This window comes from Mastacembelus armatus, chromosome 9 (genome assembly GCF_900324485.2).
Source record: "Mastacembelus armatus chromosome 9, fMasArm1.2, whole genome shotgun sequence".
NCBI lineage: Eukaryota > Metazoa > Chordata > Actinopteri > Synbranchiformes > Mastacembelidae > Mastacembelus > Mastacembelus armatus.
This window is the reverse complement of record NC_046641.1, coordinates 12,472,131-12,497,634: the sequence shown is the minus strand read 5'-3', so window position 1 is coordinate 12,497,634 and position 25,504 is coordinate 12,472,131. Positions and strand designations below refer to the sequence as shown.

Genomic DNA, 25,504 nt, shown 5'->3' with positions numbered 1-25,504 from the left:
CCTTGACATGATAAGCTTTTTTGCTTGCCCCGAAAAGAAGAAGAGGCGTGCCGAGTTTAGTGAGTGTGCGATGAAAAAATGTGGGTCGGCCTCCCATAGGCCCAATGTATTTCGACATTGCTGTCATGTATGAAACCTTTTCACGATTCTGACTTGGGTGCAAATTTTCGCGAGTATGTTCAGGGGGTCAAATTAAGGGTTTTTCCGCAGAAGAAGAAAAAGTATAATAATAAGAATATTCCTAACGATTTCCAGGCCCACAGCCACCTGTCAATCACAATATATATATTTTCGGAAAGGTCTCGCGCAGTCCCACGTCATGTTGGGGTGTGGGTAAGTCGTCCATGCTACCTGGGGGGGGGACCCCTTGCAGTTTTGTACTCCTGGCTCATTGCGCGATTACAATAGGCCCTTGCCTGCACTGTTAGTGCGCTCGGGCCTAATTAAATGTGCTGTTTTTTTTTTTTTGGTTTTGTTTTTCCCATTACACAAGTGCAGGGCTCTCCAGCCTCACGGGGGCGTGGCTAGGAGGCTGAGAAGCTAAATGACAGCACTGTTGTGAATGCTAGCTTCAGTTTAGGGCTAATGTCTGTCATTTAATACACAATAATATCATAATATCATCGAGCCGGTTAACACGCTGTTTTAGTGTAACGTTAGTAGGTCTCCGTCCACTTTTCCTTCGCTCTCGCTTTTTGGATGTTTAGCACTTTAGCACTAGCATAAAGCTAAATAGCATCGCTAGCCGCTAGCTACTGTTAGCCGTCAAACCTACATAAAGCGGTGTTTACTTTTATCAAAACATGCAGCAGCACAGCCGACCTACATGGTAAGTGGCAGAGGCTTTAACGATGGTCCTTAACGATGGCGTTAGCCGTGGAGACGAGCGGCCCTGAGAAGTGATTCAGCCGGATGAGTTAGCAACGATGTCCTGTAAATCCACCAAAGTCGCCCCTAGTGTCGATTTCGACCACAGTTGTTCCGACAGCGTGGAGTATTTGACGCTCAATTTTGGCCCATTTGAGACTGTTCATCGTTGGAGAAGACTCCCTCCGTGTGATGAGTTTGTTGGTGCAAGGTGAGACACGAGTAGTTTACAAAAAAAAAAAAAAAAAAGCTGCGTCAACCCTCGATATCTGCTGCTTTTATTTACCCCAAGCTCCATTTGACTTCCAGGCGCAGCAAACACACTGTTGTGGCATACAGAGATGCCATCTATGTGTTTGGGGGAGACAATGGGTGAGTACAACTAGAGCTGACACGCATTTTCCTTTTTGCTTATTGTCCAGGACGTACAGTAACTTAGAGATGTGTTTCTAATAGGAAGAACATGCTGAATGACTTGCTCCGCTTTGACGTGAAGGACTGCTCATGGTGTCGGTAAGATTATAGCCCATCTAATACAGAAACATTAAGAAATATACATGTAGACTGTGTGTCCATTGTCTCTTCCTAATATGTTTTCACAGAGCATTCACCACTGGAACCCCACCTGCTCCCAGATATCACCATTCAGCTGTGGTCTATGGCAGCAGCATGTTTGTTTTTGGTAACTTGTTTAAGCTTATTGTCTTCATAATAAAACTGCATCAGTTCCACCCTTTTCATATTGGTGCTGTTAATTTGCTCTAATTCTAATCAATGATTTCAGGGGGCTACACTGGAGACATCTACTCCAACTCAAACCTGAAAAATAAAAATGATCTTTTTGAGTACAAGTTTGCCACAGGACAGTGGACTGAATGGAAAGTAGAGGGAAGGTAATTGTTTTTTTAAAAAATGTTTACGTTATGTTTCTAAGTTAGATTGTTATATCATCTGCTTAAAGTCAGAGCAAGGCTGGTTGTTTGAAGCATTTCCTTGTCAGAAAGACGTCTGGAAGTGTGTGTTCATTTTGAATATTAAAAAGAATCCAAAGTTCATCGCAGGAAGAAAAAAATGTAGTAGTTTGTAGTGCAAACATAAGTTTAACCTTTAGCATTGAGCAAATTAAGTGCATTAGTCCTCAGCTCAGTTTGTGTCATGTTTGTGTTACTCAGTTTCTGTAATGGAAGCAAAACTACTTTTGGCTTTGCTGGGGATAACATCTGCTAAAATGTTAATCAGCCCTCCCTGTCTGCTTTAGCTTACCAGTTGCCAGGTCTGCTCATGGAGCCACAGTATACAGTGATAAACTGTGGATCTTTGCTGGCTATGATGGGAATGCAAGGTATGTTTGTTTCTTTTGGACTTCCACAGTTTGTTTTCTTTTTTTTACAGCTTACTCACAGATTTCTTTTTTTTTTATCCCCCTCCCCACGTGTAGGCTGAATGACATGTGGACCATCAGTCTGCAGGATCGGGAGCATGCATGTTGGGAAGAGGCTAGTATAATTAATTTCCTTGCTGTTTAAAATGCCCAGAAACACTGTATGTATATTAATGTCTCTGTTTTTGCTATTGTGTCCATCAGATTGATCAGAGCGGTGAGATCCCTCCATCTTGCTGCAACTTCCCTGTAGCTGTGTGCAGGGATAAGATGTTTGTGTTTTCTGGTCAGAGTGGAGCCAAGATCACTAATAACCTCTTCCAATTTGAGTTCAAGGGCCACATGTGAGCAGAGCATTTCTTTACATGCATCAGCCTCTTAAAGTGTAGTACCATTACCAGTGTTACGGTCATTCCTGTTATTCCATCTTAGGTGGACCCGTATCCCCACTGAGCATTTACTGCGGGGCTCCCCCCCCCCTCCTCAGAGACGCTATGGCCATACAATGGTTGCCTTTGACCGCCACCTGTATGTGTTTGGAGGTGCTGCTGACAACACTCTGCCTAATGAGCTGCACTGCTACGATGTGGACTCTCAGACCTGGGAGGTGATCCAACCTAGCCTGGACAGTGAGGTAGGAACCAAATTGTTCTAGAATAGACTTTCATGCAGATATTGTTTTATGTGACTGTAACTGTTTACTCAGTCAAAATGTGTGTACAGTAGGTGTTTAAACTATAGAAATATGCTTGAAATGTTCTCCTTCACTCTTCATTTCACACTGTGGGGCACATTTTATTTTTATATCATTAATTATAACTGTTTGGCAGCAGAGTCAGTGTTGATCACAACAGAACAGGTCTTTGTGTAATGCCGTCTTATATGTGGATATAGATATATTCCAAGCAGTAATTTAGAATACTTGCCTCAGAGAAAAGCTTTTTTTTTTTTTTTTTTTTTTTTTTTCCCCTCCTGCCTCCTCAGATGCCCAGTGGGAGACTTTTCCATGCTGCTGCTGTGATCCAAGATGCCATGTACATCTTCGGTGGCACTGTGGACAATAATGTGCGTAGTGGAGAAATGTACAGGTTCCAGGTCAGTGTCTTATGTTTATTGTTTAAATAGAAAACCTCTGCTTTATACATTTAGAATCAAAAGTCTTTTTCCTCTAAAGAAAAGTTGTGGATTTGATACATGAGAACCATCAAGCTATCCAAAGTTATCCATTTACACCTGAAAATAATTATTTTCTTCTTCTTGCAGTTCTCTTGCTATCCAAAGTGTACGCTCCATGAAGACTATGGCAAACTGTGGGAGAACCGTCAGTTCTGTGATGTGGAGTTTATTCTGGGCGAGGTCGGTTTCAGTAGTTGCATGTGGTACTGAGACTGTACTTCTAAACTGCTGATTAAAATTGCAAGGTGACATGTACATTTTCCAAATAACATGTTTGGCTTTTCCATCTATCTCCTTGTTGGGTTGTACAGAGGGAGGAAAGAGTCTTGGGGCACATTGCCATTGTGACTGCAAGATGTCAGTGGCTACGGAAAAAAATCCTGCAGGCTCGGGATAGGCAGCGACAGGTCAGAGCCACACAGCAAGGACACCTCATTGCCTGTGACGACATAAATGTCATAAATCTGACATTTTGCAGTAGGGGATTATTTCCAGCATCTGCTCCACAACCGCACTAAACACAGTGTTCTGTGTTCTTCATAATAGCACAATGTGTTCCCATAATAGCACAATGCACTGAAACCATTTTTGGCTTTTAAAATGACCTCAACCCTCATTTATCATGAAACTCAATTATGTTAAAATAAAGGATAACCATGCTTGTAGGTTGGATGCAAAATTAATATAACTACAATTTGAACACTACATATATTGGTATATTGTAACAGTAAAGAGGTCATTGCTATATGGAGAGTCACTGTGTTAAACAGAAAATGACCCATAAGTTTCTGCCTCTGTGTACATAAGACTAAACAGGAAAGCAATGAGGAGAATGATGAAGGAGCAGCTGGAGGCCCAAGGGACATCCCAGCAGGCAACAGGCCGTCGGGCACACAGCCACTGCTAGAGGTATCCATCCGGGAAGCAGAGGCCCAACCTTTTGAGGTTTTAATGCAATTCCTCTACACAGACAAGATCCAGTATCCACGCAGAGGTATATTACTCATGCCTCACATGTCAATATAGTTCCTGCAGTAAGACAAGGAGAAAAAAAATGTTGATTTTTCTTCTCGTCTCTGCACAGGTCATGTCCAAGATGTTCTTCTGATCATGGACGTATACAAACTGGCCCTTAGTTTTAAGCTTTCCCGTCTAGAGCAGCTGTGTGTGCAGTACATTGAGGCGTCTGTGGACCTACAGAATGTTCTCAGTGTTTGTGAAAATGCCAACAAGCTGCAACTGGACCAGCTCAAGGTATGCCTGAATAGCTTTGAGAAACTGAATTAGCTAAATAGTCACAAACTGAAGATTTAGTTTTTACTGACCTCCAGTGGTTGAATTTCAGTGTTTTCAGTACAATGCATTTCATACTTTCACCCAAAAGAGGTCAGTAAACTAATGCTCTACAGCTCTGTGTTATGCATGTTACAGAAATGCTGAGGAAAGAGAAATATCGTTTTATTCTAACATTTATGCTAACAAATGATTTCTTTCTCCAGGAACATTGCCTTAATTTTGTGGTAAAGGAAACACACTTCAACCAGGTGATCATGACCAAGGAGTTTGAACACCTGTCCACCCCACTGATAGTGGAGATAGTGCGGCGAAAGCAGCAGCCTCCTCCCAGGTTGTACTCAGACCAGCCTGTGGACATCGGCACCTCCCTAGTGCAGGACATGAAGGCTTATCTGGAGGGAGGAGGCCTGGAGTTTTGCGACATTATTCTGCTGCTAGACGGACACCCACGGCCTGCACATAAAGCCATACTGGCGGCCCGATCCAGGTTCTGACAACAGATTTTATGGACTGCTTTATGCACATAAAGAAGCTAGTACACTTCTTTTTGTTTGTCTTTTTACAACTGCATAGGATCATTGTATTTGATCACATTTGAGTTTCAGATACCATCTTTAGTTTTTAATGAGACAATTTAAACATGTAACACTGACACTTTGTGCTTCACACATTTTTGTACCCTAGTTACTTTGAGGCGATGTTCCGCTCCTTTATGCCTGAGGATGGCCAGGTTAATATCTCCATCGGTGAGATGGTTCCAAGTAAACAGGCCTTTGAGTCGATGCTGCGATATATCTACTATGGCGATGTCAACATGCCTCCAGAGGATTCCCTGTATCCTTCTCTGACTGCTTGTGTTCATTCACCAGGTAGAAACCAGATATCATGACAAGAGTTGAAATGAAGCTGTGTTCCTTGAGCCCAAAAATCCAACTTAAGGTAACAGGGAGGAACTGTGATGAAGTTGATGTGAGATAAGAAAATCTGAGTGTGGTGAACTGACCTGTTCATTAAGAAGCACATTTAAAACATACTTGTCTTATAGCCTTGGTATCTTTTTTCCTGTGAAAATGTACAAAAATGTGTGTGGAATGGAAATCAAAAAGTTTTGTTGGACTGATGCATAGAGAGATTTTTTTTTTTTTTTTTTCTCCCCCCCATTTCCTTGACCCTCGATAAACAGCTATCTGTTTGCTGCACCGTATTACTACGGGTTTTCCAACAACAGGCTGCAGGCTTACTGCAAACAGAATCTGGAGATGAATGTCACTGTGGAGAATGTGTTGCAGGTATTTATGTTTTCACCCAGGGGGAAGTGGTGACCTAATCTAACAGTGTTGACCCTTATCTGTGAATCATTTCTTCACTCAGTTCTCCCTTCATATTTTTCCTTCTCAGATTCTGGAGGCGGCGGATAAGACCCAGGCTCTGGACATGAAGAAGCACTGCCTGCACATTATTGTCCACCAGTTCATTAAGGTGGGTGGGCTTGTATCTGGAGCCCTGGGGGTTTGCTGCCCACTCAGTACAGCTGAGCTAACCCTCTAACCCCGTCTTCTTAGCGGGAGTCTGACACCTTTGGCCTCATAGTGGATCATCCTCCATCTTCTACGTAGAAAGGAGACTGTTTACAGTCCAGCCGGCTGTACAAGCACCTCATCACATAGCAGTGAGGGTCATAGTGCCACTCTGATGATTGTTTGTTATTCAAAGACACAGTACCGCACTCAATTCTCACCCTGCTTCACTGGAGTGTTAGCTCTGTTGTTAATGTTTCTGTCAAGCTTATATCCGTTTATCTTCATTTCTCATGCATGAGCAATCAAGTGCTGTGTCTTCCTCTGTTGGACTCATACTTGTCTTACTTTGTTGCTCATCCCCCCCCCCCCATTTGTTTGCTCTCCTCCCTTCCCAAAGGTATCCAAGCTCCCTAACCTGCGGTCTCTCAGCCAGCTGCTGCTTTTGGACATCATTGAGTCTCTAGCTACACACATATCAGACAAACAGTGTGCTGAGATGGGCTCCGACATTTAGGACGACACCGAGAGCCGGGCTCTTTTCTCCTTCTCACAGAAGCCATACATCTTTGCTCCACCTACTTCTAGTCATTCCCTCCTCCCCAGCGCAGTACTTTTCTTTATGTTGGACCTTGCATGTCTCAACCCCCATGCAATAGATGCGTTTTAACCACGCTGTATCAAATTGTTCATGTTTCTCACTCTGCATCTCAGTGAGGAGTGAAATCGTTGGCGAGTTTAGGTTAGTTATAAATGTCAAATGATCTGGAAATTGACTTTTGGTTTAATTTCATTTATTTATTTTGTCTCCACACAACAGAAGGTTTGCAGGGTTTTAATCAGTGTTACTACTGCATGTGCATTTTAATAAACATGCAGTGGACTGTAATGATCCATACTCGGGACACCAGAAATGTTTATACGTTGCTTTAAAGATATTTCCTCAGATCTTTTCTCAGTCATTTAAATGCAACCTAATCAAAGCATACTGTTAAATGGACTGCTCGTATAAATCTGTATGCCACTTGTATTATCCTAAGCTGTTAACAAACCTGGATCAAAATCGTTATATGGAAATAATTAGAATGTACAGCTGTCTTCAAGCTGTTTGTTTTGGTCGATGTTTCTGTCACTGGCTCTTGTTTTAATACTAATCACCTCTTATCATTACTAACAGACAATCTCTCATTATCCATACAGTATAGTAATGTGTATTTAGTGACATCAATATGCTGTTATTAAATATTTACCCACATGAGTCTCATGTATTTAAAGCCTTAATAAATCTTCTCAAACTGAGTCATCTCTTCTCATGAGGCATGTTTGTGGTTGTTTTGGTTACTTTGCGTCTCTGTGGCCACAATGCATGTCTTTATAGCTGTTTGACTTCCTGGGAAATGTTAATATTAGTCTATACACACACTGAGGCCCCCACTGGTCCCTGTGCCTTTTCCCAACAGGTCAGTTCAATAAACCCTATAGCCTACAGGCTTGATGGTTTCATGTGATGTGCCCAGACTAGCTCAGTCATCATATGTCCTTTGGATGTCTCAACGTCATAAGCACCTTAAAGATAAAGATACAATTTCTTCTAGAAGTCTTTATTAAATATACCAGTATTAAATGGATCAACTGAAACAGACCCCTGGAATGAACTAATATCATCGTAACCCATATGGTGTGTGAAATAGCTAAAGGTTAATCCTTGACCTTTCACCAAATTAGTTACGTTCTTCACAGGTTTCAGTTTCCACAGATCTATGGATGATAAGGTCAGACAATGGTCCTTCTTTAGACAGGCTATTATATTGTACATTTTTTCCTGGGTTTGAGAAACATGTAGTGATCAAAATGCTGAGGCACTACTTTAAACACACACAAAATGTTGGACTCTTATGTGCTCTGTTGTAAGTACAGCTGCAGTGAGGACAAAGTGCTATTCATAGTCCAGATATTTGAGACACTTGGAAAATCAAAAGCCCCTTCGTTTATTTCTGCAGAATGTAAATAATGCCCAAGTTTAATATGTAACATCAGTGAAACATGTTTCATCTGAAATAATTACAACTTTAAAATGTACCACCAGGCTGTGGTAATTATGGCTGGGATAGCTTCTAATTTCTTCTTTGTATGTGCTTCCATGCCCAGTTTGCTCATGTTTCTTTCATTTAGGTCCACTTGTGCACACACAGCCCAAAATCCCACTGGACATATCCAGTTTCACTTATAAAACAGAGTTCATTGTTCACTGTGATGAACACTGCAAAAAAAAAAAAAAAAACAGTATGCCTCTTGTCATGCAACAGCCGGGTTTATCTCCCACTTATCAGGTGCATTTTATTAAGGAGGCTGGAGAAGTGGGCTGTCCGGGTCAATCCTGCTACCTGAGCAGGTGGGATGGACTACAGAGCCCCTCTGGATCCTCTAGCCTCTTCTGAACAGCTGCATCACAGAGCGAGGTGTTTCTGCACAGAGGCAGAAGATGGTTTTTCTAACAACTAAAATGATGCAAAAGACAGCTCTCTTTGTGATATTCGGGGGTTTGGTCACATCTCTGATCACCACCTTCCTTCCCCTGTGGAAGACAATGAACTCTGACTTGAATGAGGTAGAGAACTGGTACTCTGGTCTGTGGCACACCTGCCTGTATACCGAGGAGGTGGGAATTCAGTGCAAGGCCTACGAATCTGTTCTTGGACTCCCGATGGACCTACAGATCTCCAGGGTGCTCATGTCGGTGTCTATAGGTACCGGAGCTTTGGCTGTGTTGGCTGCCTTCCCAGGTCTGGAGGGTGTTGAGATGTGCGTGAAGCAGCCAGGCCTGAAGAGAAGACTCCTCATAATTAGTGGAGTGCTGTCCTGGATGTCGGGTCTCACCACTCTGACTCCTGTCTCTATTGTGGCCTACACAACTGTGGTGGAATTCTGGGATGAGGGTTTTCCTGATGTGATGCCGCGCTGGGAGTATGGAGAGGCGATGTTCTCCGGATGGTTCGGAGGTTTGGCCCTGGTCATAGGAGGGACCCTTTTCTTTGTAGCTGTGTGCATGGGGGACTACGACCAGCGGCCACCGAGCGTGTCGAACAGCCCACAGGTGAAGCACCGGACACAGCACTACCTAAAGACAGAGGTGTTATAGATTTCTTATTGTCATGTCTGTGTCAGCTGCACATTCATGTACTTCACTTGGAAGCCTGCGAGCTTGTTCACTGGAGCGATCAGATAATGAAGCTACTTATAAACTGTTTCAATAACTTTGACAAGAATAAAATACTGACATAAGTCTTAAAAGTGACTATAGCAAGAGGGTTGTTCCCATTAAGCCATGCAACTGTGATGACAATGGAAAAGTTTTCAACAAACTATTAAAGTAATGTCAGATAAGAAGTGACTGCAGTAGTTTGTTTTTTTTTTTTTCCTTTGAGGCCTGCAGCATGTGGGTACAAAGAATAAGAGGGCTGTTTAGTTGCTGGGGACTATGCACCTCAGTGCAAAGAACTTTAACTGAAGGGAGAAATAACATATATTATATTATATAATAGCATATATTCTTCACATATGCAGCTCTTCAATTCCACACTTGTGATTTAGAGTTCTGTTTGTAATGACTTTAGATCACAGTAGAATCATAGATACATGTGCTGGATGAAGTAGAATGATGATAATTACCCTTCAGCATCATGCATGGGTCAGTTTTAATAAGGAACAAGCCTGATAATGTTCAACTTTAGTGGAATATAAGTAGGTCCCTGAGCCCATGCCAAGGCAGGAGTGAATAGTTTAACAGGAGCTGCTTTCCACTGCTTACAGCTCTTGTGTGTTGAATTCAGGGGTGGACTTGGCACCATCAGCTCCTCTTAAGCTGTGTCTAGGATGTGGTTAACATGCTCATTTGCTTAACAGCTTCAATGTAATCAACAGTCATATTGAATCTACACGAACACCTGACGACATTAATACTTTGGCTGGCTGTGATTTCATGTTTTAGCCCTTGAATGACTCATTCACTTCTCTCGCCTCTTTTAATCTGGGATTTTGGATGCTGCAGCTCTCTCTGGGTCCTGCAGAATAGAGCCCTCATATAATTCAAATAAAGTAAATGATGTGTCAGTGATCTAAAGCTGGTCATCTTGAACATGTGCACGGAGCACACCCTGGCTTCCACTCAAACCTACTTTTACATGTGCTTGAACACACACACACACACACACACACACACACACACACACACACACACACACAGAAAGTGGTGCAAACCTACTGACACTGGAGCAGAGGTGCATGTGTCAGCTGTCAGCAGCAGAAATACACAATTATTCTGCTCCATGTGCTCCATCTCCTGCATCCTAATTGTCATTTCCACATAAATGAATCTGAGAGTAATAAATAAATGACCTTGTACCAGCAGTTATTAAAAAGAGCAGGCACAGAGACCCCCCCCCCCACACACACACAGTGGGAGCATAAGGAATGGAAATATCTTGGGAGCTCATTTCTATAAGACCCAGTATACGTTTTTAATCCTGCTCCACCCTAACCCCCCCGATTGGAAGTGGGATTTACTGCACCAACTGCACTTTCACTCCTTCTCCCTGTGCTGCACACACTGGATGTAGTGTTGCACGCACATACAGTAAGAGCTCTCCGCGTTTCCTAGGCTCAGTGTGACTATAACACATGCCACACCGCTACGTTTAAACAATAGCTGGTACCCCTGCAGCAGCTCTGGCATGCAGCACAGTGCATGCACAGTGAGCAGGCGCTGTGATAAGTGGGTAGTCAGACCGAGAGGTGCAGTGGGGAGAGCAGCAAGTCTTTGATCAGGCTTAACTGGTAAGTCAGGTCTTTGACATCTGAAGGCCCCAAAGGATCTGAACAGAAAAGCAAGGAGCCTGGAGCAAGAGAGAGAGAGAGAGAGGAGTGTGTGTGTGTGTGTACTTGGGAAAGAGAGAAGGGAGGGGAACGGTGAGAATTCATGCTGTGTTAGCATCCCCTCAGCAACTCCATCAATACTGCATACAGCTGAGAAACTGGCAAGGTCTTTCGTGCTGCATTTGCAGACTCGGCCAGTGAAACAGAGAAACTCCCCCGACTGGTCGGCTCAGTCTGCTGCTGGAGGGGGACTCTGCGAGGGGCAGAGCACACACACACACATACACACACACAGACACACACACACACATACACACAGACACACAGTAACACACACATACACACCCTCACACACATACTCAGCTGAGCCTCTGCTGCATCAGGAGGCTGAAGAGGAGAGCGGACGAGGGTACAGAGGGACACGCAGACTGGGAATACTCCAGGGGACAAAGACAATCCCGGGAGGGACAGGATTGTTAGGGGACTCATGCGCTAATATGCTACCATGCTCCATAGAGGAAGCTGAGCAGCGGGGAGTTTGACAGGATCTCAGTGCACCTGCTCCATGCACACCGGTAAGCTGTTTGAATCCCTTTTACAGTCTGGGAAAATTGGTTCTGTTTACTTTGTAATATGGTGTGTTTAGTGTGATTCTGTGCGTATAAAAGCTGATTTCTGCCTGCTCTGGTGCACTGTGGTAACATAGTCTACAATAGTTGAATGGAAGTAGTTTGAGATCAGCAGAAACATGTAGGCTGTGGTGCAGCATAGGAGCTGAAAGCAGAATACAGTAAACACAGGGTCACACTGCATAATACACTGTCAGTCTGTTAGCTGATCAGGTGTTTAATAATCAGTAAACATTTGTTGTAAAAGTTTGTGTGTGAGTGTGTGTGTGTGTGTGTGTGTGTGTATACAGAGAAACTGGTCAATTGAAGCACAGCTCCTCTGTAGGGGTGTGCACCCCTCTCTAAAACCACAATTCTAGTTTTCCATGACATCATGGAGAGGTTTTCGCCCAAAGGAGCAGCAAAATGACCTGATACAAACCGGTAGTGCTGCTGTTAACCAGCTTTAGCTTCACACACAAACACAGCTTTGATTTTATATAAAGCAACTCAAAGTTTAGCTTTTTGATGAACAGAGCAAATCTCTTTTTTTTTCTAGAGCCACATGGCCTCTACAGCACGTACTGTTTTTACTCTAAAGGTTTGTTTTTACAATAAGCCCTGTAATCTGCACAATGTAAAAACAGGATTCAGGTCTTAGACCTTATATTCCATCTTTTAAATGAAGCAGTGTCTCATAATTAATACTCCTGTTTAGAGTCACATGGAGCTCCTATAAAGGAGGTCACCACTACCGTTCAGCTCCAAGCAAACAAATGTTAAACATCAGGCAAACCTGGTCAAGAATGATGTGAATGATTGTTACAGCGTATGATTGTGTCGCACACAACACAAGCTTCTTAGGCGACTGTAATCTACTAGTTTTTTTTTCTGTTGTAATGTAAGACACGTAGGCAGTGGAGTAAATAGAAATGAGTCCAAACCTTATTAGTATTTCAGAATAAAATCCTGATGACTGGTTTGGCTTATGTCTAACTTCAAACATGGCTTGGGACACTTGCCTACCTTCACCCACTGTCTCCTTCAACTGGGAACAATCAAAATAAGAAATGCAGAAATGCCGAAAAATAAAAAGACATATCCAAAAATGTATTTACTTCTTCACCACATTGAATACTTTGTTACAAAATATTCAGCCACTAAACGCCCGGTAAGAGAGCATTTGACAAGCATAGTCAGGTATGAAGACTTATGAGAGGTATGAGCTGTTGTCCTTTAGGAGCTGAGAGCCTAACGTACCTGCCAGGCAAATGTGTGAATAGAACAGAAGTTGGATTGTTTGGCAGTGAATGAGCCACAAAATCAGCAGGTCTTCTTTAATTCAGGTGCAGCTGCACGTCCATGGTCAAGGAATTGATGTGAAGTTACATGAAATTGACGTCAAGTGATTAAATGCTGTTTTTACTACATGCTGCAGTATCTGTTTCTTTGGGGTTTATTTTTCAGGATTTTGTTTGTGACTGCCAGGAATATGGGATTATTTGCTGTATGTCTGCATTTCAAAGTGAAAGTCTACTGCCATGAGCGTAAGGGCTGTTTATAAAAAGGTGGCTCTTTTTTGGCCTCACAGAAGAAGTTCAGTCCAGTTTTCAGTGGTGAGTGTGACCATCAGAGCACTTCCTCCTTTTTTTCCATCACAACCTGTTTGAAGATCGGCCTCCTCACCACCACACTAGGAGCTGCTGTTTGCTAATTCTCCCCTCTAAATTCCATTAACAGGTATTACATTTTTAGGGAAGTGAGTGAAACTGACAGCTTGTTTGCAGGAAGGATTATTAGCACTGCTTGGGGACAAGCCCAACAGTGAGAGAGCGGGATCTGCGTCATATGTTGTGAGGACCAAATCTGCTTAACCTACTTTAGTTTTTTTGCACAAAATATCTCGAGCTTGTTGGAAGTCCAGCATGGCAGCGCTTTGCGATCCAATTTGTCATGAAATTTTTAGTGGCAACAAATTATTAAAGGCGCAACATGTGATAGAGAAAGAAAAATCCTCATGATCCCACACACCTTCTATTAGCAGAAATAGGTTTGATACGTTGTTCTCTGTATTTAGGGAAGCACACATCAGGGGGTGTGGGGAGCGAATGGCTTTTAACTGAATGCATGAAAATGTAAGTGCTTGGCACGGACACTTGGATGAATAGTCAGGAACATGGTCCAAAAACAGGCTTTTCCACTTGTGGGAGATGCTCAGTTTGTTAAATCTGACTTCATTTACTTTGGTCGTGTATTTTCATGTTAGTTGCAGCTACAATCTGTTTAGTGAAATGTGCATTTAAAAAAAGCAAAAGCGAGATTTTTCAACTTTGTACATTTTGGCCCTCCAACAACTACTCATTGATTTATGTAAGAGTTCAGAGGACAAACAAGTCTAGGAATGACTGGTTATATTGTTGACAATGTGACAAGTTTTTGTTTTGCTTAAAATCTTCATCTACAAAGTCACTACTAAGTATAACTATCACACAGATGTAGTGAGATAAAAGGTTCAGTGTTGTCCTCTGAAATGTAAGGTAATAGACATATGAAGCATAAAATGAATACATTCAAATGACGTACACACACCTTAAAGTTATACTTATATAGTACTTGAGTAAATGTATAGAGTTATTTTCATCCACCTTACCAGACACACAATTAAGCTCCAACAACTCAATCTCAGCTGCAGAGTTGTGGTCAGTCAGAGATCTTTCCATTTCTCATTTGTTCTCAGGAACATTTTCTAAGCAGTGCTCCATTCAACACTCTGCGCTTTTTTTTTTCTAAAGTTCAAGGGCATTAAGATGTGCTCAGAATATCAAGCAGTCCTTTTGCTTGTACCTCAAAAGGATAATTTGGTGATGGATTGCACCATGTTGAGTGATACACCTGCAAGCCTGCAGATTCATAGCAGCCACTGCTTTGTGAGTAACCAGCTACTGTATGTGTGGGTGAAATACCAGAGCTGGCAGAAATGTGAGGGCAACATAGCAACAAAACAAGGGGGATTTTGAAACTCAAGGGGCCCCTGCTTCCTTTTAAAGCGCAGTTGTGATGAGAAAGTTAATAGGTGTTGGAGTGCTGTTAATATTTAACAGTTTCCCATGCAATATGCATGAACAAAGGTAACAGTGTGTGTGGAAATGTTCCTAATTAACACAATTGCTTCCTTTTTGCAAGCACTAACGTTACGTGGACACATAGACAGAATATGTGTTGACCAGCTGTCCTCAGCTCTTTGATCGTGCGTCTTTTGTTGATGATTTTGTGTCTTCTATTTGTGCAGGTCATGTGGAGGAGCTGAGGTGTGCGATGGCCAGCGTGGACCTGCAGCTTCTCATGCACACAGTTCTGTGTTATCGTGCCCACCCAACCAAGCAGCCCAGCCCGAGGATCTGACCGCGCCGACCCTCCCTCTCCCCCCTCCCTCCCGCACCCTGGGTGTCCCTCAATCCTGGGCCCACCATGGGAGGATGCTTCTCCAAACCCAAACCAGGTATCCAGGATGTTTTTTCATGTTCGCTGCCTCTCCATCCGGTTAGTTTAATGTGAAAGAAAGCATATACCAAACAAACACAATGCCAGTTTGTCCAGGTTTATAGTCTGCTCACTAAGAAATTATAATGTTAAAAATCAAAAGTGAGTTAAAATGGTGTTGTACTCCCTGTACATGGTGTACATGGTTAGTAGTTCTACTGGGACAGGATACTTCAGTTAAAATAATTCTCAGTATTTATAATGATATGATGGTTACAGCAATGAACTGTTGCATTACATGAAACAAAACAATAGGACACAGGCTATTTTATTAACTCACTTTGTTCATCTTGCTCAGAATTATTCATTTTCAAACAGAGAATATCACATCATATTATCACAGAATGTTTCCCTGAAAGGCTGTATATGAATTAATTACTTAATGTCAAGCGATAATTTGCATCAATGTGTGCATCTTAAAAAGTCTTCTTGGATTTTTTTTTTTTTTTTACTAATCAATGAACATTAAAAGTGTTGTGTGGTTTGTGAAATTTTAAGTCTGATTAATGTCCCGGCAATTTCATGGTAGCTATGGTCACTTTGCTTTGAGGAAGTGGCTTTTTATGTAGATGTTTTCTGCTACTGGTGTAGTGGTGGTGGTGGTGTCAGTGCAGTAGTTGTATAGCTGAGCTACAGGAAAATATTTGTGTTTTAAAGTGATAAGAGAAAAGCCCATTGATTTTTCAATTAAGGCCCATTGATATACTTCATCATCCGTCAATCATTTTTGAAGTGTCAGTATGTGTCAGTCCAGTTGTTGTTGTGCATATCAAGTAGATTTTTTTTTATAAATATGTATTTAGTGACTGTTAGTTCAGTCTGAATTACTTTTAGAGGTGTCTCCTGCCTCCAAACCTTGTTACACATTCTCTCAGCCACCTCTCTTTGCAGTATAGTGTTTTGTGTAGGAGGAATTTTAATGCTCTCTGTGGCATCTTTGGTCAAGAGGATTACATTCTGAGACACGAATATCAAAATCGGACACTGTGTGTGCATACATTTCAGTGTTAGCATGAATAGGATAATAGCTGTCATGCGTCATTGCAGTCTTGCAGGTGACAATCACATGTTCACCTGTACAGAAACACAAGGAAACAAAGATTCATTGCATCACATGCTGGTCAAACAAGAAAAATAAGGGATTAGTTGTCTGCGCCATATATGTCCTTTACCACATGTAAGTAATTAAAAAAGCACATTATAATAAAGAAAGGAATTACCAACATAAATACTCAAACATAAGTTTATTTCATTTTATTTTTTTCAAAATCCATAAAATGATTTTAAAAAATACATAAACTAGATTGAGCTGTCAGTTTATTAGGTACACCAAGCTAAAGCTAATGCAACAATCTGTAACCAATTCTCCCTTTATGCTGCTATTGAACTGCTGACCCACTACTAGACTGAATTTGTGTTAGCAGTATGTACCTAATAAACTGACAGCTGAGTGTATATATATATGGAAAGACATGACAGAGCAGCTCAGCGCCTTAATTGTATGATTTGCTTGAATTTAGTAGAGGCTAATTAAGTCTAACCTCATTTTTATAGTTGTTATATATGTGTCTTCTTTAGTTGAAGACACATATAACTCAGACACATATAATATGAATACCCTCGTCATTAAAGTAGCAAAATAGAGCAGATCAGTAATGATGAAGTTTTCGCCTACATCCACTACTCTCACTACTCACTGTTTAAATCAGTGAGCAAAATTACAGCATTAGGAAGCCACACGTTATGCTGTCCAAAATCCTGTGTCCAGGGCTGAAGTCACCCAGGTTCAAATCACATTTTTATTATGAAGTTTATTTAACTTCTCAAAAAATATTTAATAAATGCCTCCTCTGAACTGAAGTGTGCATTATAAATAAAGACTATTCCCTCTGAGTGTACAATAAATACTGAATATAGTTATAGATTTAAGTGTAAGTGGGAATAAATTGGCACAGTGACAGGATCTACAAGGGAGGGAGAGCTTGCAGACATGGCACATTGCCCTGTTCATTTGCATTAAGATGTGAAGAAGCATAAACCAGTTACAAATACTATAAAATTATACATAAGTATTAAATAAATCAACTATATATGTATATTAGTTCTCAAAAAAACTTTTGATACACGTTTTAATCTAGTTTCTAAGTTTTTCCACTGATCGAATGATGCATCAATGTCGATGTCCCATTTATCCAGAGATTACAGCTAGAGATTCTCTGTGCTGTGGAAAGAGTTTTCTCTTTCTTTTCTCCTGCAATTGCACTCTCTATTATGATTTTCCATTGATTTTAATTAAGACTTGCTCAGCAGGAGAAAATTCCAGCCAGATTACTGTGTAAGAACCGGATGATCAGCACATTTTTCCAGCCGAACAGATACAGCCTGCTGCAGTGCAAAAGCAGTTACACAACCACTTCGTAATGTTCAGAAATAAAAACCCAACAACAGCGCATGGCGTGTCATCAAAGAAAACAGACTATCTCGCACAGGCAGAATATTTGTAGTCTGTTCACTTAATCTGTCTGGGGAAGAAGAAATACTGAATATAGACAGAAAACGCTACTGGATGTTTTAGTATTTTAGTACCTTTATGAAACTGGTCATTATTTAAGGTGTTAATTTATCACATTTTGCAGCAGAGTGAGTAAAATGTAAAAATCTACATTTATAATGCAGGTTGAACAATTTAATAATAGTACATGTACTTGATGAAAGGTAGAAATGAAAAGCGACAAGGAATAGACATCTCCCATCACCTGCTTCCTGTTTCAGTTTTAAGTTGTCAGTCTGAGTTTGTTCTTAAATTGTAGATGCCTCTCCTCGCTGACAAGCAAATTACTCTTCTAAAGCACTGGAGGAGGACAGTAATAAAATAACATGTTTCCAGGAATCACAGTGCAGTTCACTGGCAACTGGTAGCATTAATAATCTTTACTATTACTTCAACAGTTTTCTGTATAAAATCTTGACAGCATCATTTTACTGCTGATACAGCTGAGAGATTTTGCGACAGGGCTGCGTGTTCATTCAGACGTTTTCTAAGTGAGACGTGTTTGTGTTGTGCAGTTGAAGTTAAAGTGGAGCTCTCTCTCCTGGAGAAAGAAAAAGAGGTGGACGGGCTGTCCCCTAATGGAAAAGCGAGTCCCTTTGCTGACTGCAGACCCAACGGGGCTCTGGGACACGGGTCTGATGACGACTCCACCCAACTCCCTCTGTACCACAAACCACGGGACTATGTGGAGGCCTCGGTCTGTCATGTTAAAGATCTGGAAAATGGACAGTAAGAACTTTTTCAAGAGTAACTTCTTTTTCAGTGCACCTGGCGCACATGTGCACACAATCATGCTGATGTAAATACGCTGTTGTGTATTGATATGATGCACAAACATTATTAACTTCAGCTGAAACACAGATTACAGTAAAATACATTTCAGTAAACCAGACATTTATAGCTTAAAGGGAGAGAACACAACAAAAACAATTATCTTCTATTAGCTCATCAGAGCTACATTACTGTATGTTGGATAATTCAGACATTGCAGTACAGAAATATTAAGAACATGTTTGCATTCACTCAGAAAGAGTGGAAGGATTATGTAGTTTCTCCAGCAGAGAGCACTGACATGTTTAGTTTACTGTAAACTCTGCCATTGAGTTCAGCAAAACATCTTTGCTGAACAGTGACCACAAGTGACAATTGTGGGCTAATGCAGACGCTTACTGTAACAGTAGCACAAGTAGAGTACTATCAGCTATACAGCAATATCTGCTGTATGTACATTTTACTAACATTACCCTGCATAAGTTACTGATCATACCAGACTAAATATGGATGCAGCAAAACCCCTGAGTGTACTGAATCAAGCAGGGGTGATTTTTATTTATTCAACTTTTAATTTGTAGGAGGAAGACAATTTCATTGTGTAAATTTTCTGTCAAATAACTTTTATTTTCTTGATTTAATGGCCACTGTTCTTTAATAATCAAATAATCCATTTTTGGGGTGAATTACACTATATGTTATATCATAATTTCCATTTTAGTGTTGCTTTAATTTATTTTACTCACTGCTACCACAGAGCAACTTAGATTTACCTGCTGGAGGTAAGTTGTAGCTGGAGTCCTGATGAATGTTTGCTGTGCTTTTCTCCCTGGTTGTGTTTCACTTGTCAGAGTCACTTTTGTGTGATTCCTTGAATGATTTAAACACACACACACACACACACACACACACACACACACACACACACACACACACTATTTGGTTTTTGTGGTTTTGACAGGATGCGAGAGGTTGACCTGGGAAGTGGCAGAGCTTTGTTAATCAAAGAGCACGGGGAGTTCTCAGCCATGGGCCATAAGTGTCCACACTATGGAGCGCCCCTGGTCAAAGGTGAGCATTACTTTTTCAGTTAGGATTTTAACATTGTTATTAGTATATACGCTAATGTCCTACATTTGACATCTGCATCATTTTTGGCCCTTCCAGGTGTGTTGTCAAAAGGACACGTGCGCTGTCCCTGGCATGGTGCGTGTTTTAACATAGCAACAGGAGACATTGAAGACTTCCCGGGACTGGACAGCCTGCCTACTTTCCAGGTGACCTTCCCTGCTGGTGCTGTCTCTTAACACATTCCCTGCCTTATCATGTCTCGAAGCAGCATCAAAAACTGTACACATCGCTCCTGTCTCTTTGCTCCAGGTCAGAGTTGAAAAGGACAAGGTGATCATTCGTGCAAACAAGCAGGTAACAAGAAAATGCATGTGGTGTATTTATGCAGGACAATAAACAAGGGGCCTGACTGAGCTGAGATCTTTTTGAATCATTTCCAGGCTCTTCAGTCACAGAAACGCTCAAAGCCTATGGCTCGATGTTCAGCAGTCATTAACTCCAGCACAGGCTTCAGCCATGTTCTCATCATTGGTTCAGGTAAGTGTATTTCATTCCCTCTTTATTTACTTTAACAACAGGGATGCTGTTGTGTTCATTTAATAACTCTCTGTTGATCTTTAATTCCAGGGTTTTGCTTTTCACTTTCTCACTGTCAAAGTCATGCTCCTCTTTAACGTGTCTGCAGGTCCAGCAGGTCTGGTGTGTGCAGAGACGCTGAGGCAAGAGGGCTTCACCGATCGCATTGTCATGTGCACCATGGACAGACATCCTCCATATGACAGGCCTAAACTGAGTAAGGTTTGTACACAGACCGTGACCACATAGACTGCAGACTGCAGAGGTGCTCGGTCGAACGATAGTAGCAGCAAAGCATCAGGAGGTTTCTGGATTTATTTGCCACCATAAACATAAATTATTATTAATTGACTGCTTACAGTTTTACATCAACACCAAATTCTAATGTTTATCAAATGGGTTTTTGTTGGTCTCAACTTGATTCTGAAGACTATAACCATAAAATTATTTTCACACATCTTTGTTTAGTTCATTTTTAAATTGATGTGCTCAGCACTGACTGACTAACCCTTAGTCCCTAGACAGCACAGCAGAGCAGCTGAGACTGCGCTCCATGGACTTCCTACAGGACCACGACATTGAACTGCTCACAGAGAAAGAGGTGAGGACTGATTAATGATGGTTAGTGATATAATGACTGGTATTAGGGAATCCAGTTATTTCATTAATCGGACAGTGATGACATCTTTTTATGCTTTTTATTTTGAAATGTGAGCAAAAATCCAACGTGTATGACATGTATGTCTGCGATTTTTTTTAGGCTGTGGCAATAGATGTGAAAACACGATCTGTGACCTTTGAAGATGGCTTGAGGATGGAGTACAGAAAACTCTTCATTGCTACAGGAAACAAGTAAACGAACACTTTCATTTCACTTTATAAAATAAGCAGATCAGATTATACATTTATAAAGTGACATCTGATTTCCTCCATGTCCTGCTTGAAAGACCCAAACCAATGACCTACAAAGGCAAAGATGTCAAGAACGTGTTTCACCTCAGGACGCCTGAGGATGCTAACAGCATAGCGAGGCTGGCCAACAACAAGAACGCTGTGATTGTGGGAACATCATTTGTTGGTGAGAAAAGTCAAATTTATGAATACCTCTTTAGTGAGGGAGATGGGTGACAAGTGTTAAAACACACTAGAATGAGTTAGACCGCAGGTGCATTGATTCTACATGTTTCTTAAACGCTACGGGATTTTCAAAACCCTGAATAGATTAATCACAGCCAATCAGAGACAAGAATTTACCCTGCATCTGCTGCATTGCTTTAAAAACCCTTACATTTTACTCTGACATGCACAAAACATACAATATCTAAATCAGATATTTATGCTGTTACTGTGTTATTTATGTTAAATTCTTAATATCTTCAGTGGCACTTAACATGTCAAATTAACAAGAATTTAATGTACTTAGAATATTTATGAATTTAAAATGAAATGGAAAAAAAAACTAAATGCCACAGGAAGTAAATCCTGTTTTACATCCAGTAGGAACATAATTTTCACTCACTTCATAATACCTAGGAAAAGGCGTGTGTCAGCCCTGTGATAGACTGATGAGATGTCAGACCCCACAGGATAAGCAGTAAAGATAATGGATGCGTTTTTACTTTTATTCAGTCACTCTGTCATGTCCTGGAAGGAAGCATCTGTTACCCCCCTCATTTTTTTCCAATTTTTTCTTTCATACCTTTAAACCCATATAATGACTGCATGCTGGGGCTCATTGTTGTATTGGCAGGCATGGAGGTGGCTGCAGCTCTGACTGACAAGGCCCACTCAGTCTCCGTCATCGGGATCGAGTCAGTCCCCTTCAAAAAAGCTCTCGGGGAGAAAGTAGGGAAAGCCATAATGAAGGTAGGGGCACTCCTGGGAAATCAAGCTTTTCAGAACATGAAGCACAGTCACAACGATAGCATTAGCATTCTCCCTTATAGGAGAAAAACGCTCATTCAAATTCACATCGTGTTTTTCTGGTCAGTACGACAGCGACCACAGACATTAGCAGTCACTGATTATACACAGACATATAGCTGTGAGTTCTCCTTCTTGCTGTTCCAGTGTGTTTTGTCTTTGCAGCTGTTTGAGGCAAACAGGGTGAAGTTCTACATGCTGAATGAGGTGTCAGAGATGATTGGCCATCATGGACAGGTATTCAGAAAGTGAGAGACACATCATGACATGATGCTCTGAAGCACTATCCTCTCTTTTTAAATATTTAATGAAGAAAAGTCAGATAAAAATCACGGCTGTTAACCAAAATGAAAACTATTTGGAGTGTGTCAGCTTCAAAGCACCTGAAAATAGGGTTTCAAAGTACTTCCCTTAACATTAAATGACTAAATTAAACCTACATTTTGATTTCAAAAAACACTGCACATTTATTATTTGATAGTAGTTTAACAGTGAGAAATGTCAGCTGGGTGTGAATTAGACAGATTTGATGGACTGCGCTGGCAATTTCTACCTCATGTTCCTCAACACAAAGGACTGGACATTTTGTTTTTCCTTTGAAACAGCTAAAAGAGGTGGTACTGAAGAGTGGAAAAGTCCTGAGGGCAGACGTGTGTGTCATCGGTGCAGGTGCTGTCAGATATAATGTACAAAGTACCTTCTCTCAAATCCAACCACAATACATGCAGCAACATGTAATGAAAGTGATGAAACTCCCTTTTGATGATTTTCAGTCTGTGGTTTCACACTTAACCTCTTTCCCGACCTCTAGGAAGCGTTCCTGCAACAGGCTTCCTGAAACAGAGCGGCATCCACATGGACTCCAAGGGCTTCATCACTGTCAACAAGGTATTCTGAAAAGTCTCTACACAGCTACGGCTGAAAATCGAGTTGTTTTTAATTTTCTTCTGTCAATGTGCAAAAACTTTTCCCTAGATGATGCAGACTAATGTCGATGGGGTCTTTGCTGGAGGAGACGTGGTAATGTTTCCATTCCCGCCACGCAACAACAAGAAGGTCAACATCCCTCACTGGCAAATGGCTCATGTACACGGTGAGGGTGTTACAGCTCCACCCTGAACGTTATGATTTATTGTGCTGCTTAAAGACAAGAACGTAAATGGTTTTTGTTCTCAAACTTACTGACAGGAAGGGTGGCAGCTCTCAGCATGATGGGCAGAGCCACTGAGATCAAAACTGTGCCTTACTTTTGGTCAGCCATGTTTGGGAAGACCATACGCTATGCAGGTAGGTGGGCTGCGATTAGGGTGAGAGTCTAATCAGTGTTGTGAGGCTGACACGCTGTGAGAGAAAGATCAGAAACTGAAAAGCAGCTGAAATGTGCTGCCCTGCCATCCAGCTGCGAGACTACAACAAAGACTGAGAAATCAGCCTGAACTGGTTTGTTTTTCTGTTTGTGAAGGTTATGGTGATGGATTTGATGATGTCATTATACAAGGAGATCTGGATGAACTGAGATTTGTAGCATTTTATACCAGGTAACATTTATTTATTTGTTGGTATCAGTTTTTCACAACAATCTTAGAGATGCTAGAATGTAAAATAAAATCAGATTTGGTCTTGATATGTTCTTTTTTTTAAAAATATGTTAGTGAACTAATTTGCTTCTTGTGATTTAATAATCGCTGCTCACTGTTTCTTCCTCTGGTCCATCTACAGGAGCGAGGAGGTGGTTGCTGTTGCCAGCATGAACTATGATCCCATTGTATCCCGAGTGGCAGAGGTCTTAGGATCTGGAAAGACGATTAAGAAACGAGATGTGGAGTAAGTCTCCTTCCAAGACTTTAATCTGGTCACGGCTGTTTTTTAGGCTCTCAGATTTTTACTGTCAAAAACATGACAAAACATTATCAGAGAAAAGTATTAGAAATAAGCCAAGCTAATTGACTATAAAAAATAGCAGTTATTTTTGCGTCCCTTATTAAAGCAGTAAAAATGTGACGTGTACTGAATGAAATTTCCCTTTAACTACTACTAAATTACATAGAGCTTGCATGTCAGTTCCTTGACTATTTTTCTATTATTATATTATTAGATCCTACTATAATAAAGTTTTACTATATTTGATGTATTCAATGGACACGCCTCTGTTGGTTTTGTCACTGTGTTTTGGTGTAATTCGGTTGCATTGTTCTTCATGTTCTTCATGTCTCTCATGTCTTTTATTTCTAAAAATGCAAACCAAAATATGAAGGATGTTAGCACGACTTGGCAAGTATGGAGAAATAAGAGCTTTTCGTTTTTTCCATTTCATTCATAATGATTGGTTGGAAGCTGCTACTTATCCGTTGTCTCATGACTTGACAAACATGTATGTGGATATGTCTGTTTTACTCTTGCAGGACTGGAGACATTTCTTGGTTGATCGACAAAGGTTCTCAATGACTGCACATCTGAAGGTCCCAAAGGACAGACCCAAAGTCCACTGGACATCTTATTACAGACACTTGTGGTGCTGAGACACTGAGCAGCTATCCCAGTCTGGACACACTCACTCACACACACTGGGGACAGGACTGTGTCCATTTGAGACACACTTCCCTGAGGATGACATTAAAACGCTCTTTTGTTCCTGAAAGACACTTTTAACGCCGAACTTGGACTGAGTCCTCTGCATCACTGCGTTGGCGCGTCTTTTATGATCTTTGTCAAGTTTCACAACAAAGCAATATTGGATTCAGCCTCTGTGCTGCTGCAAGATTTATCTACCTGTACACTTTGTTTATAAGAAGCCAGGAATGGGCATTGGCTTTTTTTTTTTGTACAAATACCATTGTATATAGCTATAATCCTGAATGCACTGTAACAAAATAAGAACATACCATTTGAACTGAATTTTTCTAAGGTTTAAAATAACAGATTTGGTTGTATGTTTGCATACAGAGCGTCAACCTGCATGGAATAACTTAACTATTATAGCAATTACACCCCAAAACAGAAATATTTCAATGTAGATGCGTTAGCAAATAAAGCTTAAATTTGCAACAACACAACCTGCATAATCACTCCAGGAAAGCTCCTGGATGCAGCTTTAACCAACTCTCACACATACAGCTTTAAATTCATGATAAATCACAATGTTTAGGATTACAGCATACCTCTTCTTATCGGTTGCCTTGCTAGTAGATTGCACAAATGAAATTCTAATTGTACTTTGATCACACACTAGTGCTTGCACAATAGATTCGTGTATTTTCTAACAAAGAGATATGACCCTTTTAGACAAATTCCAATAGTTAGCTTAGGGTTATTTTTTTGATAGCTGTCACCTCCATAGGGACATTGTTACTAACTC

The 25,504-nt window shown here is 41.0% G+C and overlaps 3 protein-coding genes across 5 annotated transcripts; all 3 read left to right on the top strand.

Annotated features, from left to right (window-relative positions):
• The first annotated feature begins 475 nt into the window (after positions 1-475).
• On the top strand, positions 476-7,536 carry lztr1 (leucine zipper like post translational regulator 1). 2 transcript variants are annotated; one of them, XM_026322749.2, is made up of 19 exons: positions 478-1,078; positions 1,177-1,239; positions 1,324-1,380; positions 1,470-1,549; positions 1,652-1,760; positions 2,126-2,209; positions 2,306-2,363; positions 2,453-2,592; positions 2,681-2,882; positions 3,233-3,343; positions 3,512-3,604; positions 3,736-3,831; positions 4,232-4,418; positions 4,509-4,678; positions 4,924-5,207; positions 5,405-5,554; positions 5,904-6,009; positions 6,119-6,199; positions 6,638-7,536. In XM_026322749.2, the coding sequence occupies exons 1-19, from the start codon at positions 927-929 to the stop codon at positions 6,752-6,754; spliced, it is 2,340 nt and encodes a 779-aa protein (XP_026178534.1). In that variant the 5' UTR covers positions 478-926; the 3' UTR covers positions 6,755-7,536. The 2 variants fall into 2 exon arrangements, with proteins under 2 accessions (XP_026178535.1, XP_026178534.1); XM_026322750.2 differs by lacking the exons at positions 5,904-6,009; positions 6,119-6,199; positions 6,638-7,536 and having other exon boundaries at positions 476-1,078; positions 4,924-5,255; positions 5,405-5,537.
• A 1,183-nt stretch (positions 7,537-8,719) lies between these two features.
• On the top strand, positions 8,720-9,376 carry cldn26 (claudin 26). The gene has a single exon (XM_026322835.1). It carries the CDS (start codon positions 8,720-8,722, stop codon positions 9,374-9,376), a length of 657 nt encoding a protein of 218 aa, XP_026178620.1.
• A 5,809-nt stretch (positions 9,377-15,185) lies between these two features.
• Positions 15,186-24,947, top strand: aifm3 (AIF family member 3). 2 transcript variants are annotated; one of them, XM_026322786.1, is made up of 20 exons: positions 15,186-15,216; positions 18,324-18,537; positions 19,541-19,650; positions 19,747-19,856; positions 19,960-20,004; positions 20,091-20,187; positions 20,336-20,448; positions 20,741-20,827; positions 20,987-21,078; positions 21,174-21,304; positions 21,977-22,092; positions 22,315-22,386; positions 22,755-22,818; positions 22,961-23,037; positions 23,125-23,242; positions 23,338-23,436; positions 23,612-23,687; positions 23,869-23,973; positions 24,404-24,424; positions 24,552-24,947. In XM_026322786.1, exons 1-20 carry the CDS (start codon positions 15,186-15,188, stop codon positions 24,592-24,594), a joined length of 1,821 nt encoding a protein of 606 aa, XP_026178571.1. In that variant the 3' UTR covers positions 24,595-24,947. The 2 variants fall into 2 exon arrangements, with proteins under 2 accessions (XP_026178571.1, XP_026178570.1); XM_026322785.1 differs by lacking the exon at positions 24,404-24,424.
• The last annotated feature ends 557 nt before the right edge of the window (positions 24,948-25,504 follow it).

Bases quoted from the DNA above. Each gene is read 5' to 3' on its own strand.
- lztr1 (XM_026322749.2), top strand. From the start codon at position 927: ATGTCCTGTAAATCCACCAAAGTCGCCCCTAGTGTCGATTTCGACCAC. The intron at 1,240-1,323 runs GTGAGTACAACT...TGTTTCTAATAG, and splicing joins GTGTTTGGGGGAGACAATGG to GAAGAACATGCTGAATGACT. The intron at 3,344-3,511 runs GTCAGTGTCTTA...TTCTTCTTGCAG, and splicing joins GAGAAATGTACAGGTTCCAG to TTCTCTTGCTATCCAAAGTG.
- cldn26 (XM_026322835.1), top strand. From the start codon at position 8,720: ATGGTTTTTCTAACAACTAAAATGATGCAAAAGACAGCTCTCTTTGTG.
- aifm3 (XM_026322786.1), top strand. From the start codon at position 15,186: ATGGGAGGATGCTTCTCCAAACCCAAACCAG. The intron at 19,651-19,746 runs GTGAGCATTACT...TGGCCCTTCCAG, and splicing joins TGGAGCGCCCCTGGTCAAAG to GTGTGTTGTCAAAAGGACAC. The intron at 21,079-21,173 runs GTAAACGAACAC...CCTGCTTGAAAG, and splicing joins TTCATTGCTACAGGAAACAA to ACCCAAACCAATGACCTACA.